This window comes from Felis catus, chromosome X, assembly GCF_018350175.1.
Source record: "Felis catus isolate Fca126 chromosome X, F.catus_Fca126_mat1.0, whole genome shotgun sequence".
Lineage (NCBI taxonomy): Eukaryota > Metazoa > Chordata > Mammalia > Carnivora > Felidae > Felis > Felis catus.
The window spans coordinates 2,028,381-2,043,398 of NC_058386.1; the positions used below are offsets into that span (position 1 = coordinate 2,028,381).

At 47.6% G+C, this 15,018-nt stretch overlaps 1 protein-coding gene across 2 annotated transcripts in view; it reads right to left on the minus strand.

Moving 5' to 3' along the window:
* Nucleotides 1-3,797: 3,797 nt before the first annotated feature.
* Nucleotides 3,798-15,018, minus strand: part of PRKX (protein kinase X-linked) — a 75,998-nt gene continuing 64,777 nt past the window's right edge. The window contains exons 7-9 of one of the 2 annotated variants that reach the window (XM_023249502.2): nt 12,628-12,705; nt 10,292-10,440; nt 3,798-8,223 (exon numbers count right to left, since the gene is read on the minus strand). In XM_023249502.2, coding sequence (XP_023105270.2) covers nt 10,315-10,440; nt 12,628-12,705 — 204 coding nt within the window. In that variant the 3' untranslated portion in view covers nt 3,798-8,223; nt 10,292-10,314. Of the gene's footprint in view, nt 8,230-10,291; nt 10,441-12,627; nt 12,706-15,018 lie in introns of both variants that reach the window. The other variant, XM_023249503.2, reaches the window with a different exon arrangement.

The following is a 15,018-nucleotide window of genomic DNA, read 5'->3' on the forward strand; positions in this document are numbered from 1 at the left end:
GTCATGGGAAAGACAGCAACAGGTTTCTTCTCGACCCCAGCTGGCTTTCGATCCTGCCTTCAATCGCCAATATCGAGCTCTGACTTGACACGAAAAAGTAAAGAGAGTCAGTGTTTTTTCTAACACGGACCAAGATGGAAACGTGGGTCATGCATTCAATTCGCTGGGTCCCCACTAGTACTAAAAAGGGGCGCCTGGGTGGTTCAGTCCACTGAGCGTCCGAGTTTTGTTTTCGGCTCAGGTCACGATCCCAGGGTCATGGGGATTGAGCCCTGAGGTCGGGCTCCATGCTGAACGTAGAGCCTGCTTGGGATTCTGTCTCTTTCCCACAACGCCCCTCTCCCCTATTTGCATTCTCTCTCTCTCTCTCTGTCTTTCTCACTCTCTCAAAATAAATAATTACAACAATAAAAATAAATAATAATAAATTTGAAATGAAAGAGTGTTCTATTTACACATTAATAAAGCCACATTTGAGAACACCATTTCTACATCATTAGCACAAGTCAGTATTTCTTGCTCACCTTTGGTTTCAGGTTTGGGTTTGTGTGTGTGTGAGTTCCAGATAGTTCTGCCAAAGACGCCACAGTGAGGGTCTGAAAAATCACAGCTTATGGGGTCTCTTCTTAAGCCCCAAGGCTGTGTAAGATTATATTCCATAGCTAAAATTTAAAAAAAGACAAATACCCAGTGTTGGCAAGGATGTGGAGAAATGGGAACCCTCTTGCACTGTTGGTGGGAATGCAAACTGGTGCAGTCACTGTGGAAAACAGTACGCAGGTTCCTCAGAAAGTTAGAAATAGAACTACGCTACGATACAATAGTTCCCCCACTGAGTACTTAACCAAAGAAAACAAAAGCATTAATTCAAGAAAGAAAAGAAAAGCGCGAATTCAAAAAGACACACACGCACGCCTACGTTTACAGCAGCATAATATTTACAACAGCCAAGATACAGAAGCAACCCAAATGTCCATCGATGGATGAACGGATAAAGAAGATGTGGTCTATATATACAATGGAGCATTACTCGGCCATCAAAAAGGATGAAACCTTGCCATTTGAGACATGGATCTAGAAGGTACCACGTTAAGTGAGGTAAGTCAGACTCAGGAGGACAAACACTATGATTTCACTCATACGTGGAATCTGAAAAGCCACACGTATGAAGAAACAAGCAACCAAAAAGCAGAAACAGACCCATAAGTACAGAGAACAAAGTGGCAATATGATGGCCCATGTGATGAGCACAGTGTCACGTGTAGAAACTCTGTCACGTGCCGAACTCTGTCCACGGCAAAACGGGTATTTCCAGGGCATTATAACGCCAAGAGCTCAGATCTCTGACCTTTGTTCATTTCCCACTTACTGGACTGATGCCACTTTGTAAACCTTGCCCGTTGTGGGGCTCCCCCCTTTTCCCAAGGCGCTGGTTTTAAGCGTCCTGCACACAAATTCTGATTCATTATTAAGACTCGTTCTTTGGCCAGTGGCTTTCCGAGACATTGATCCCGAGGGGACTGTAAGAGCTGAGTCTGAACCGGGCTGGAAGCCAGACGTGTATAACGAGATACGAAAGCCCGAGTCTTTTCTCCGCAATGTCCTTGAGAATGAAGATCGCTTCGGATGAAAGTCAAGGCCGGCAGGTCTCCGCCTCGGCTGGTCTTTGGCTGGGGAAGAGACAGGGAAATGGGGAGTCGATGTTTGGTGGGTATGAGGTCTGGGTTACGCAAGATGAACATTTTTCGGAGATGTACTGTCCCACACCGTGCATATACCTAGCAACCCAGTAAAGTGGACTGAACATTTTGTTGGCAGTCGATCTCCTATTATGTGTTTTTTACCACCATCGAAAAAAAAAAAAAAAGCTTATCTCAGCTTCCAAGTTCACAGGGTTTACAAGACCGTTTCTCGCATGCACTTCTGGAAGGAAACGTGCCTGTTCAAATAAACCCTGGGACCGGCAGACTGAGTGGGGGTTTAAGGAGATGGTAGTTTTCTGTGTAAAACAAAACAAAGCATCAAATGCCAAATTCTCGCATAAACACAGTCACTGTAGGTCTTGAGCATTTGACAGTTTTATCCAGCGTCCAGTGTTTTCGGGAGAAGGAACACAGAGAATCTGGTTCTTAGCCTCTTTAATGACGTATTAACTGCGAGATCTCAAACAAATGACTTAGTCTTTCTCAGGCTCAATTCTGCTACCTTTCAAGTGGACACATATCCTATCGTTCACAGTATTTAAGTCCCAGATGATAATGTGTGCCCGGAAGTGGGATTGCTGGCTACGCTTTAACGTTTAAAGGAGCCTTCCTACTATTTTCCAGAGTGGCTACACCAGTTGGCATTCTGACCCGCAGCGCACAAGGGTTCCAACTTCTCGATACCCTCGCCAACGCTGGTTACGTCTTGTCTTTTTGATGAGCCATTCTAACAAGGGGACGTGATAGCTCACTGTAGTTTCGATCGGCATCTCAAAGAAATGTGTGCACAGCTCTGTTCACTGCTGCACTATTTATTCACAAGAACCAAGATATGGAAATGATGAATGAATGGATAAAAGAGATGTGACACAGAAGCGCCTAAGTTTTCCTTAACGTTCTGGGGACAAGGTTATCGGATCCTTCTCGCAAAAATGCAAAGGGACGGTAAGAGACTTGCATGAACACAGTATGCAGTGACTCTACAGAAATTCTGGAACAGTCCCTGCCCGGAAGATGTGGAACCAGAGCCTACGTTGGCCTGCCTGTCCCTGAAACATTCCCTCTTCCAAGGGGTCTCCACGAGAGGGGTGCACAAGCTTGGTCACCCGGTAAACAGGCTTCTGTGTGACCCTCAGTTGGTCGTGACATTCTGCTCCCCAGCTGCAAGTGACATCAGTGTTATCAACTATACACGAGTGGGCTTCAGTGACGAAGGCAGGATGTTTTTACCAAGCAGCAAGGGTCAAGCCACGTGAGTAGAGGGAACGTGCAATCAAGTAACGTATATGTTGATAATGATGACGGAGGCACATTTTTAACAAGCGGCAAAGGCAATGTGCACGCTCACTCTCAGGCACCAGGTAAGAATCTGGCAAAGCGTGGCCTGAACAACAGATCCGGCCCCTGAACAGTGCTTTGTTTTAATAAAACTTTATTGGAACACATATTGTCTAGGGAAGCTTTCGTGCTCACTGACAGACACAGCGTGCCCTGTAATGCTGAAAACATTTAGCATCTGGTCCTTTGCAAAAAAATGATACAATAATGCTGTATCGTGTATTTGCAAGTTGCTAAGAAAACAGAATTTAAAAGTTGTCCTCACAGGAAAAATAAGTTTCTAAGTATGTGTGGTGATGGAATGTTGGCTACACCTACTGTGGTGATCATTTCTGCAATATATGTGGGCACCCAATCTTTATGTCGTTTACCTGAAACTAAATAGTGTCCTATGTCAATTATAACTCAATAAAAAAATTAAAAGTTGAATTAAAAAAGAGCCAGGGCTGGCCCTGAACTAGACGAATATAGAAAAGCTTATTCTGAGGGGCACCTGGGTGGCGCAGTCGGTTAAGCGTCCGACTTCAGCCAGGTCACGATCTCGCGGTCCGGGAATTCGAGCCCCGCGTCGGGCTCTGGGCTGATGGCTCGGAGCCTGGAGCCTGTTTCCGATTCTGTGTCCCCCTCTCTCTCTGCCCCTCCCCCATTCATGCTCTGTCTCTCTCTGTCCCAAAAATAAATAAACGTTGAAAAAAAAATTAAAAAAAAAAAAAAGCTTATTCTGTAATTGGAAAAAGCAGACCAGAAGCAGACTCCTTAAAAGATACAAAGTTTTATTAAACAATCCTGGAATGAATAGTATTATTACATAAATTAGGCAGCAGTAAAATTTTCCTAGGGTATATATACAAATCACAGTGATTTTCATTGTGCAAGATTTGAAAGGATTAGCGACAGGCTATTTTCTTTCTCCACGTGGGAAGCTGCGATGACCCTCCCCACCCCCACCCAGGAATCCCCGTGCTGGCTCGCCGGGGCGCACCGCACCCGCAAAGGCACTCCGTCTCGTGTCTGCGGCCACCCCGCTGGACCGCCACGGGGACCCCGCGATGCGCGGGCGACCCAGCCAGGTGGCCCCGTTAAGCGCAGCGCAAGAGAGAAGGAAGCTACAGTCGTCACCCAGAGCTGAAAAGCCATCTCAGAGCGCAAGGCGCGCTGAGCGTCAGAAGTCCACAGCTCCCACCCGCTAAAGCACCCAGGGCACGACACTTTCTCTCCGTTACTCTAAACACAGGGGCCGACCACGGAAGATCCCATGGTAGTGCAACAGAACGGGTTACAACACAGTAATTTACAGGGAACTGTGACACAGGACTTGCCTTCTACTGTGAAGGTCTGTTCCCTGGGATGCGAAAAGCAGACTCCATAGGAACACGCAACACTTGCTGAAAACTCATGTCCTGCCCTCCACCGCCACTGAGACACGCACACACACAGACACGCACACACACACACACCAAACTGCCCACACGCATCATTAACACCAGCGGTCGTGTGCTTGTCTTCTTGGTTTTGGTAGGTGGATGTCGCCCCCTGAAGGTGGCATCATGAGAAGGATCTTCTCACTTCCGTGAGAAAATGGGACACACGGCACACAGGACTGGCCCCACGCCGACGAAACCCACACTCGGTGGACGGACCTCCGGGAAAAGAACTCAAGCCTCCCATGCCGGGATCCCCGCCGTGGGAGCCATCACGGGCTTCTGTGAACCTACTTGTTTCCGGATGTAAAATCAACTGGCTGGAAAAACAAAATCCAACCGAGTACTTCTCCCACACTACGATAACCACGTAGGTGGGATGACAATTTTGAGGTCATCGTGGGACGGGACTCGGCGTGACGTGCTCCCGGGGCGGGGACAGCCCTGGGGACCCACGGGGTGGGGCGCTGGGGTCTTTAGGTGAGGGCACGGATTCATATTTTCACAGTTAAAGTGGTCCAAAATCCGGAGGCCACTCAGGTCATACGGAGAAAGAGCCAATGCGCCCCACATGATGCGACTGGGGTGCTGGGGATTCTGGGGGTGGGAACACCCACGGGAGCCTTTGAGTAGAGCGGAGAGAGTGAAACACAGCAGGGCAGCAGATGCTTACTCACAGGTGGCTGGGCAGGGGTGGGGAGAGCGATGTGAGAGCCTCACGATGGTGTGAGTGGGGCACGCGGCTGACACGTTGAGTTGGGCTCTCTTTCGACGCGTCTTGACTCCAGCCTCAGAAACCACGATGTGGCCCTTGCCTCAACAGATCTGTGCACGACACAGAGGGTTCCCACCTGTGTTCTGCAAGAAGGGGCTGGATGTCGTCCAACAAAACGTAGGATATGCGGTTACGGCCAGTTGCGACTTTATCACCTTCTCAGTTTTGAAGACGTGTATCCAGGCGGGCTGGTGCCCATCCCCTTAGGAAAAAAAAAAAAAAAAAAAGAAAAAAAAAACCAACACCCACCCCTACGTACTTCTTTGCGAAACATTCATTTCCTGAGGATGCTTTTTTAACGGTGTTTGTATTTCAGAAAATATTGCCAAGTCATAAAATTGCATAGGACAAAAGGACTGTACAGTTTTGTTTCTGGTGCGAATTTTGCGAACATGTCCATGACGTTTTTTTCACGGCTTTTTTTTTTTTTTTTTTTTTTTTTGCACACGGATATTTGATCTGATCCCTGAAGATTTGAGAGTGCCCCCCACCAAGTAAACTATTTTTCAGTTATACATAGTGATGGTCCCGGGGGGTTGGGACTCATTTTGATTAAGCCAGTGTTTGTATGACATCACCCTGCTTCATTTACAGCCCAGCCACGGGCAGTTAACACATGGCTTGTGCCACTTGGAATATTGAAATGGCAAGACTGAGCTTAACACCATCTGGTATTCTTGGAATTCCTTTTAATTTTTAATTTGTTTTGCATGGCTGATGGCGGATGACAATGTTTTTAAAGAACCGTGTGATCCAAGCGTTCCAACGTTGGGTTGTTTTTGTGTGTGTACGTATCTGTCCAAAATTAAGGCAATGCGTTCCGTGCTATCTTGATGCACTTTTCATGCCAGATATTAAATCCGGGACGGGGAGCACGAAACCCAAAAACAGGCGTACGGGTCCATGTATCTCCGCACAATGTTTCATCGTGTTCAAGAAAGGTGTTTCATTTATTTTTATTTTTCTTAAGCACAAAGCTCCAAAATAATAATAATAATAATTTATTTTTATACGTCAGAGAAGGCGAGATCTCTGCTCTCCCTTGTGGGTTTATATCGGAGCGTACAAAGTGACTTTGTTGATTCCGTTTTGGAACATTCAATGGTGAAACAGTTTAGAATCCACTGGATCTGTGGCCCATTCCGAACCCTCTCCTTTGTCCAAATAGGACGGGGATCGCTCAGCACAGACTGAAAGCACCACTTTGAAACACCCTTTGAAAAGAATTGTCGAGTTCGTCATTATAAAGAGTTTATTTTGCTAAATCTTGTACTCACCCTGACCTTCTCATCGGAGGTCTACCTGAAGAGCAGGTCATTTACGGGAAAGGGGGACACGCTGGACGCCTTGAATTTCACGGTCTTTTAAAAGCTTTTTTATGTGCTGTTCACTCTACATTCAAGTACCAACAGCCCCGGCCTCCTGGGCGTGTGAGTGGCATGTGGCCGGACCTGAAAGACCACTGCGTGGCCTCTGACACTTTGCTGCTTCAGAAAAATGCCTGACTTCCCCACAGGGCAGGACGTCACACCCGTAGATGTAGCTGTAGAAGGGGTCGGAGGGGGCGCCTGGGTGGCTCAGTCGGCTAAGCGTCCCAATTCGGTTCAGGTCATGATCCCACGGTTCGTGGGTTCGAGCCCCACATCGGGCTCTGTGCTGACAGCTGGGAGCCTGGAGCCTCCTTCGGATTCTGTCTCCCTCTCTCTGCCCCTACCCCGCTCACACTTGGATCTCTCAAAAATAAATAAACATTAAAAAAAAAATGAGAAGAGTGGTTCCACGCACAGAAAAGGCTTTCGCAAGCGCAGCACTGGAAAAGTGTCTCCGATGGTGCAGACCCAGCAGGTGACTCAAGAACACCTGAGCTGCAGAAACCCTGAGAGGGTCCTCAGGCGACCCTCGCCCCACACCCACGTTCTCCAACACACCTCCCAGGGTACGCACAGCTCCCCTCCTGGCTGCCCGAGGACACGGATGTTTCCAGGCGAGCATGGGAAGAAAGGAAGGGTACAGAGGGGTCTTGGACGTCTGTGGAGGTGTCCTCCTGGCGTCGCCCTAGGCTCTGGAACCTACTAGTTAAGTGCACAGACATCCCTGCAGCAGAAGGTCCTGGTTGAGCCCTACGACCAGTCACACGGACAGAGGTGAGGAGCTCTGCGTTTCCAGAGCACTCACAGCCAGGGGGGAACGGGCAATCCCGTGAGGTCCGTACAGCAAAGTTCAGAATCAGGAAGCGGAAACACAGGGCAGAAGGTCATGGATCACGGGCAGCACGGACCCCGAGGACATCTTTGCGCATCCCGTGTCCTGGGAAGAACCACATCTAGCAACACGCTCAGTGTGGACCACTCCACATCTGCCTTTTCACCGTGTTGCTAGATGTGTCTCTGCCCTTCTGGTTTCAAGAGCTGACGTCACCAGGTACGACGCACTAAAGACAAGAGACGCGGACCCACCACACGAAATTTTCTTCACAACCTACGAAATGCACAGAAGACGACACAAAATGCACACACCGTATCCGTTTTAGGTTTTGTCCCCAAGGAAACAGATTCTTGAAAGAGCGACTCGAAAAATAAAAATCACAGGCTGTGCCAAGTACGAACATGGACATCAACGCACGATTTGCACGCCACTCATACAGTCTTTTTACACACGCGCACACACGCACACGCACGCCATCTGTGGTGACGGCGGAACACGTTGAGTTCAAACTTATAAAGTGAAGTCTGGGAGGAAAACCGAGATATCACAGTAGGTTCATCGCACTAAGAGAGAAGACAAAATCTACAACCAAACAATTTTCCAAAAGTTCCTACTGTGCAGTAGATTTCCAGTTGTTTAAATAAGGCCAGGTCCATGACTTTCTACGGGGTCTCCAGGCTCTTTATATACATCCAGATATATAGAAATACGGAAACGTCCTTATCCCGTGTAGACGACCCTTCTTCTGAGCAATCAGTGTCCCCGGCAGGTTCAAATCGTCCTGTTTCTCCCAGGAGACAAGATAAAGGATCTGGTTAGTTTGCAAAATAACGGGGTCAATTTTGTAATAACAGCAATAACTCAAAAGGAACTCAACGATACGCACACACAGGAGGAAACTTTTTCAATGAAATTCTTATTCCAAACATCCACAAGCAGGGATCGTAAGGGGTGTGAGATGCTTAATAAAACAAAACACAACAAAACTAAGCAGTCTTTTTATAAAAAATTGTTTAATGTTTATTTATTTTTGAGAGAGAGAGAGAGAATGTGAGAGAAGGAGGGACAGAGAGAGAGAGAGAGAGAGAGAGAGAGAGAGAGAGACAGAATCCGAAGCAGGCTCCAGGCCCCGAGCTGTCAGCATAGAGCCCGACGCGGGGCTTGAACCCACAAGCAGTGAGATCATGACCTGAGCTAAAGTCAGAAGCTGAACCAACTGAGCCCCCCGGGCGCCCCCAAACTAAGCATTCTTTTTTTTTTTTCAACGTTTATTTATTTTTGGGACAGAGAGTGACAGAGCATGAGTAGGGGAGGGGCAGAGAGAGAGGGAGACACAGAATCGGAAACAGGCTCCAGGCTCTGAGCCATCAGCCCAGAGCCTGACGCGGGGCTCGAACTCCCGGACCGCGAGATCGTGACCTGGCTGAAGTTGGACGCTTAACCGACTGCGCCACCCAGGCGCCCCCTAAGCATTCTTTTAAAGGTGGGTCTCAAATGTGATATGATGGTGTCATGCATATAGATCACATGGATTTCACAAGCAAATCTCGATCCTGTCTCGATGGGCTTCACCATAGAACCTTCCAGTTAGACAGAACACATTTTATTCTGAGGTCAAATAAAAGCTCAAGTGTGAGGTATCTCCCTTCCAGCTGTCCTAACATCGTCTTCCTTGGACTAAAAAACATGGAGAAGGAACTCGCAAAGATGAACAGTTAAGACATACAGTTATCAGTCAGCTCTGGAGGGCAGTATTCACCCTGAGCCTGCCTCTCATCCGTGGCAGACCATTTCGTCTCCCGAAGAAATACCTTCCTGCACGGAGACTCACCCCTGATGACTGAGCACGGAAAATGCCGGATCTCTGTTCCGCGCCGTGTGCAAAATGACGGAGACAGATTAAAACGTTGGGGCGCCCTAATGGCTCAGTCAGTCAAGTGTCTGACTGTTGATTTCGGCTCAGGTCATGATCTCAGGGATCAAGCCCCACGTCGGGCTCTACACTGTCAGCTCGCACCCCACCTGGGATTCGCCTGCTCTCTGCCTCTGCCTCTGCTTATGTTCTCTCTTTCTCTCTCTCTCTGTCTCTCTCTCTCTCTCTCTCTCTCTCTGTCTCAGAATAAATAAACTTTAAAAAAAATACGAAAATCAAGGAAAGTCAACATGTAGGCATATCGCTGGCAATATGTCGCCTCTCTTCCTTCACATCATTTTTCTTGCCGTGACGTGAGAAGCAAAGCCATAAACTCAGACATTCCACAGACACAGAGTCAGAGACCTTCGCAGGTTCCAAGACATGACAGACTCAAAACCCATCCTTCTAAATGTCACACTGAGCTTAGCCAATTTCATACGAGGGGTAAGCTGGTATGATCACTTTTTGGTGAAAAGGAACCTAAAAAAAAAAATACCTTTTTGGAAATACGTGGTAAGTGTTACGGGGAAAGTGGAGTGGAGCTCAGGGCTTCCAGAAAAGTCGAGAACGCAGGGAGTTTTACGAAGGAGGCATGCGTCTCTACATTCGGGCACGCACACACCTTGCAGGGCTCTTACTCAGACGTACGGATTGTGCCCCTCAGGTCTGTCTGGGGAGGAGGGTGTGGGACGCAATACTGTCTCTGGGCCACCTTGAGTGACACCTTGAGTAACCTTGAGTAACATGCCCCGGGGGGCCGGGGGTGGGGGAGTGCTTCTTAAACAAGCTGATGCTTGGAAGGACCAGGTCATGTTCTGCTCCCCCACTCGTGTCCCACTGGATGAGGGAAGCCCCCGTCTTGGTCAACGCAACATCCCCTTGATGAGGGACGTGTCAACCTCACTGGAGTGCAATTACGGAGAAGAAGATATACCTTCCACGTGTGGATTCGCGTCCTCAGAAATTCTTGAAGACTTCCAAATCCTTCGGCGAGACGGGAGGGGCCGCGTTCCAGTCATTGTCGGGATACGCTTCGAAGTTGGAGGTATCGCCCTCGCCACACAGCTTGGGCACGATGGGTGGCTATGGGGCCCGGGCAAGACACAAAGGCACGGTTAGGAAGGAACAAGGCGCACCGGGAAGGGACGTGCATCGCAGCGTGTCTACGGCTTTACGTAAAAATGGAGAGGAATTGAAAAACAAGAATAAAAAGCACAGAGAACCCAAGCCGTCTTTCCTTCGCTTACGAACGTGGGAAGTTTCGAATCTGAGACGGTGCCAGTTTGAGGCACGAAGAGAGGAAACACGCTACCCAGCAGTTGCTCCTTGAAGTCTAGAGGGAGAACCACCCAGATCGCTTGTTAAATGCAGATTCCCAGGCCAGCCGCGGTCTCAGGGATTCTGAGGTAGCTGGTCCAGTGGCCAGAGTTTGGGAAAATCCCAGAAAGATGTCAAGCCTCAGTCCTGCGTTGGTAAAATGAGGTGATCGGCATTGGATAAGAGGTCGGCCAAGGTTTCCCGTAGAGGGCCACTGAGTAAATATTTTTGGTTTTGCCGGCTGTAGAATTTCTGTTGTGACTGCTCAGCTCTGGCACTCCAGGGTCAGGCAGCCTCAGACAAAATGTGAATGAAGGGATGTGGCCGTGCACTAATAAAACTTTATTTATAAAAATAAGCAAGGGGCAAGGGTGCCTGGGTGGCTCAGTAGGTTAAGTGGCTGACTCTTGATTTCAGCTGAATTCACGATCTCATGGTTCATGGGTTCAAGCCCCACGCAGGGCTCTGAGCTGACAGGGCGGAGCCTGCTTGGGATTTTCTGTCTCTTTCCCTCTGCCCCTCCCCCATGTGCGCGCACGTGAGCTCTCTTTTTGTCTCCAAATAAAGAGACTAACACTCAGCCATGGCAATGCGTACCTTCTAATATTATTTGGTTTGGGGTTTTTTTTTTCATTTTTTTTTTGTTTAGTGTTTACTTTTGAGACAGAGACAACATGAGTGGGGGAGGGGCAGAGAGAGAAGGAGACACAGAATCGGAAGCTGGTTCCAGGCTCTGAGCTGTCAGCACAGAGCCTGACGTGGGGCTCAAACTCACGGACCACGAGATCGTGACCCTAGCGAAGTTGGAACGCCTAACTGACTGAGCCACCCAGGCGCCCCTCTACTTGGTTTTTGAACAACGAAAATATGTTACTTATTGAATTGGAAAAAATACATCAGTTAAGACAATAAAAAATACTTAAAAGTTAAAAGCAGCTCATTGAGACATTGGTGGTCTGGGCTGAATGTTAGCTTTTGGGTTGGGGGGCCAAGTATTAGCATTTTTTAGGTCTCTCCATCGAGTCCAAGAAGTATAAGGTTGAGAATGTCACTGTTAAGGAGTCGTGTCAAAAGTACATTCAGTTTAGGGAGGCTCCTGGGTGGTTCAGTGGGTAAAGCGTCCGACTCTTGGTTTCGGCTCAGGTCACGATCTCGCAGTTTGTGGGTTCGAATCCCGCATCAGGCTCCATGCTGACAGCGTAGAGCCTCCTTGGGATTCTCTCTCTCCCTTGCTCTCTGCCCCTTCCCCAGTCACTCTCTCTGTCTCTCCCTCAAAAATAAATAAATAAACTTAAAAAAAGTTTTTTCAAAACTACATTCAGTTTAGGGGCACTTGAGTGGTTCAGTCAGTTAAGCATCTGACTTCAGTTCATGAGTTCATGGGCTGCACAGTTCATGGGTTCAAGGGCTGCATCAGGTTTTCTGCTGTCGGCTCAGAGCCTCCTTCAGGTTGTCTGCCCCCCCTCCCTCTCTGCCCTTCCCTGTCTTACTCTCTCCCTCTCTCTCGGAAATAAACAAACATTAAAAACATAAGTAATTACTTAACTTTATTTATTATTATTTATTCTCATTTTAATTATTTATAATTATATATATTATAATATATATAATATATTATATATTATACATATATTATATATTATATATATTATATATATATTATATATATATATATATTCAGTTCAAAGAATGATCTAGAGAATGATCTAGAGAATATTCCTCATCTAATCTACTGCCAGAGGTCTCAACCCGTGACCTCCAGGTGTCTCTTTATCGCTAAGACTCAACACCGAACTGGGATGTTGTTGTATTAACGATTTGAGATGCTCTGTTCTGTTACACAAATTAAACAAGGTGTCAGCCACAAACACACGAGTCACAGGGTCACTCTGTGCCCCTTGTTGACGAGTAAAAGACGCCAAGCTGAGACCCACCCGCTTACGTATGTTGTACCTTCAGTTTCCTTTGTGGGACCGCCTCCCAATCCACAGTTCGGAACCACCGGTGTCTTTTCACGTCCTCCGCTCCGTTCTTCAGAAGAAACAGGGACACCATCAGCAGACAGAATTTTGACAGGACAGGAAAGAAAATATTCCAGAGAAGGTCTACTGTACTTAGGTTAGCGCGTGCGGGCACACACATCCACGCACACACAAAGTTTGCTATGTTTTGAGTAACTGTCCCTGGACCATACGCTATGAGGGGGACACCCGTCAATGAAGCCCTTTGTGTTTTGTTCACTTTCCTTCATAGCAGCAACCTCTGGACCACACAGGAACGTGTGATGCCAGCTCAGGCTCCCGAGATAAGGAGAGAGACACAGAGTCATTTCTGAATCTGTCACCTGTGTTCATCTTGATGATTTTCTTTGGTATTTAGTATCCTCATCATACAGACATAGGAACCAAGGTTCACTGAAGGATGTAATTGGCTCGGTATTGGGAAGCTATTAAGTCACATGACTAGGACTCAAACCCACGATGTCCAACTTCAGAGATCTTGAACAGCCACCCACTCAGCAGTACCTTCCAATTAGAGTCTTAGTGTGTTTGTGGACTAGTAATGGTGTGCTAACGCCTGTGTGTTTCTCAGGTGTGATCCGATGGCCACGTTGCAGACACCGACGGCAGCATGGCCTCTGAAAACCCCTCCCAAGTGTCCGGCCTTTGACCCTCCCTTTATTCTCCCTTTTTATGCTCCTCGGAGCAACTTTTTTAATCGATTAAATGTTGGAAACTGCGGAGAGAGAAATACACGAATTCTGTGACATGGGAAGAAGCCAGTGGATCTGAATGTAACATTTCGTTTGTGAAATGTTTTACAGTGTAAAGCTCCTATTTTTAACCTTTTCAATTTTTCATCCTCAAACAGCAAAGCTCTCAATTACTGTATCTACAAAAGGAAAGACATGGTGAATTGTTTCCACTTTTTCCCTAATCGTATTATTTTGACAACCATTCCTCTTTCCCTATTGGGAAAAAAATACTCTCCCTTCACTTCTAAGTCAAACAGCAAATACCTGTTGAGTGTTACTGTGAGTGATGTGGAGAGAAGGCAAGTAAGATTGGAAGTTTACTCTCAAGTAAGTGAAACTCTACTATGGGTGGTAACGGATTATACTATATAGATAGAGATAAGTAAAGAGGTAGGTAGGTAGTTAGATAGGATGGATGGATAGATAGATAGATAGATAGATAGATAGATAGATAGATAGATATGATGGATGGATACATGACAGGTAGATGACAGGTGATGGATAGATAGGTGGTAACAGATATGATGGATGCATACACAGATAATGGATAAATAGATGATGGATGGATGGATGGGTGGATGGATAGATGGATGACAGATCAATAGATTATTGATTGATAGATGATGGATGGATGGATGGACAGATGGAAGGATAGATGGATAAATAGATGATTGATTGATAGGTGATGGATGGATGGATGGATGGACGGACAGATAACAGGTAGATAGATAGATATACAGGGTGGATAGATGGATAGGTGGATGATAGACAAATAGGCAGACAGGGAGACAGGTAGAACACAAGGAAGAAAGAGCATTAACATAAAGGGCATTAACATAAAGGGCATTAACAGGAGAAAACCAGCAAGGTGGGCAGTGAACACGGAGAAAGGTGTGTGGAGGGGTGATTAGCCCACCACGGCTGGCGCGAGACTGCACCATGAAGATCAGTGCACCCTACGCTGAGCTGGGGAGGAAACAGGAGGCCGCTGAACGCCAAGCTAAGGCCCTTGGGCTCTACACTGGGAACACACGCCCTTTTCCATAGACAAATGAGTGCGTGGATGGAGAAAGCCTACAACGGGCACATGTGCCGCGGGAAGCTACAACCACCACCCCGGAAGGCAGGGACACACCCTGACAAGGACAACAACACCGTGCAGAACGGAGAGACGGTCAGCCTGGCGAAAGCACACACGTCCATCTACACGCAACCTGCACTAGGCCGCTTACTACTCGGGAACATATTTTCATTTTGATGAGGCAGTCTCTGTATGTAGCCTCTTCCAGCCAGTGTCCACATGGCGAAACCCCACCCAGACCGTAAGTCCTAGCTTGGATGTCTGTGTGTGCTTTTTCCAGATTCCCTAGGTCGGAACATCCCAGGAGGCCTGGCGTGGTCACTGAGCTCCTCCCGTCACGTTCTACCGATGGGGCATCTGCATCGTCCTTGAAGTCGTGGCCAAGGACCCTGCTCCTGGCTGCGTGTTTGTGGCATTACCACGGCACGTGTCCACTCGTAAGAAGAGGCTGCTGCGAGGACACGTCCAGACCGCATTCCTGGACGGAGGGGCTCAGATGAAAGCCCGG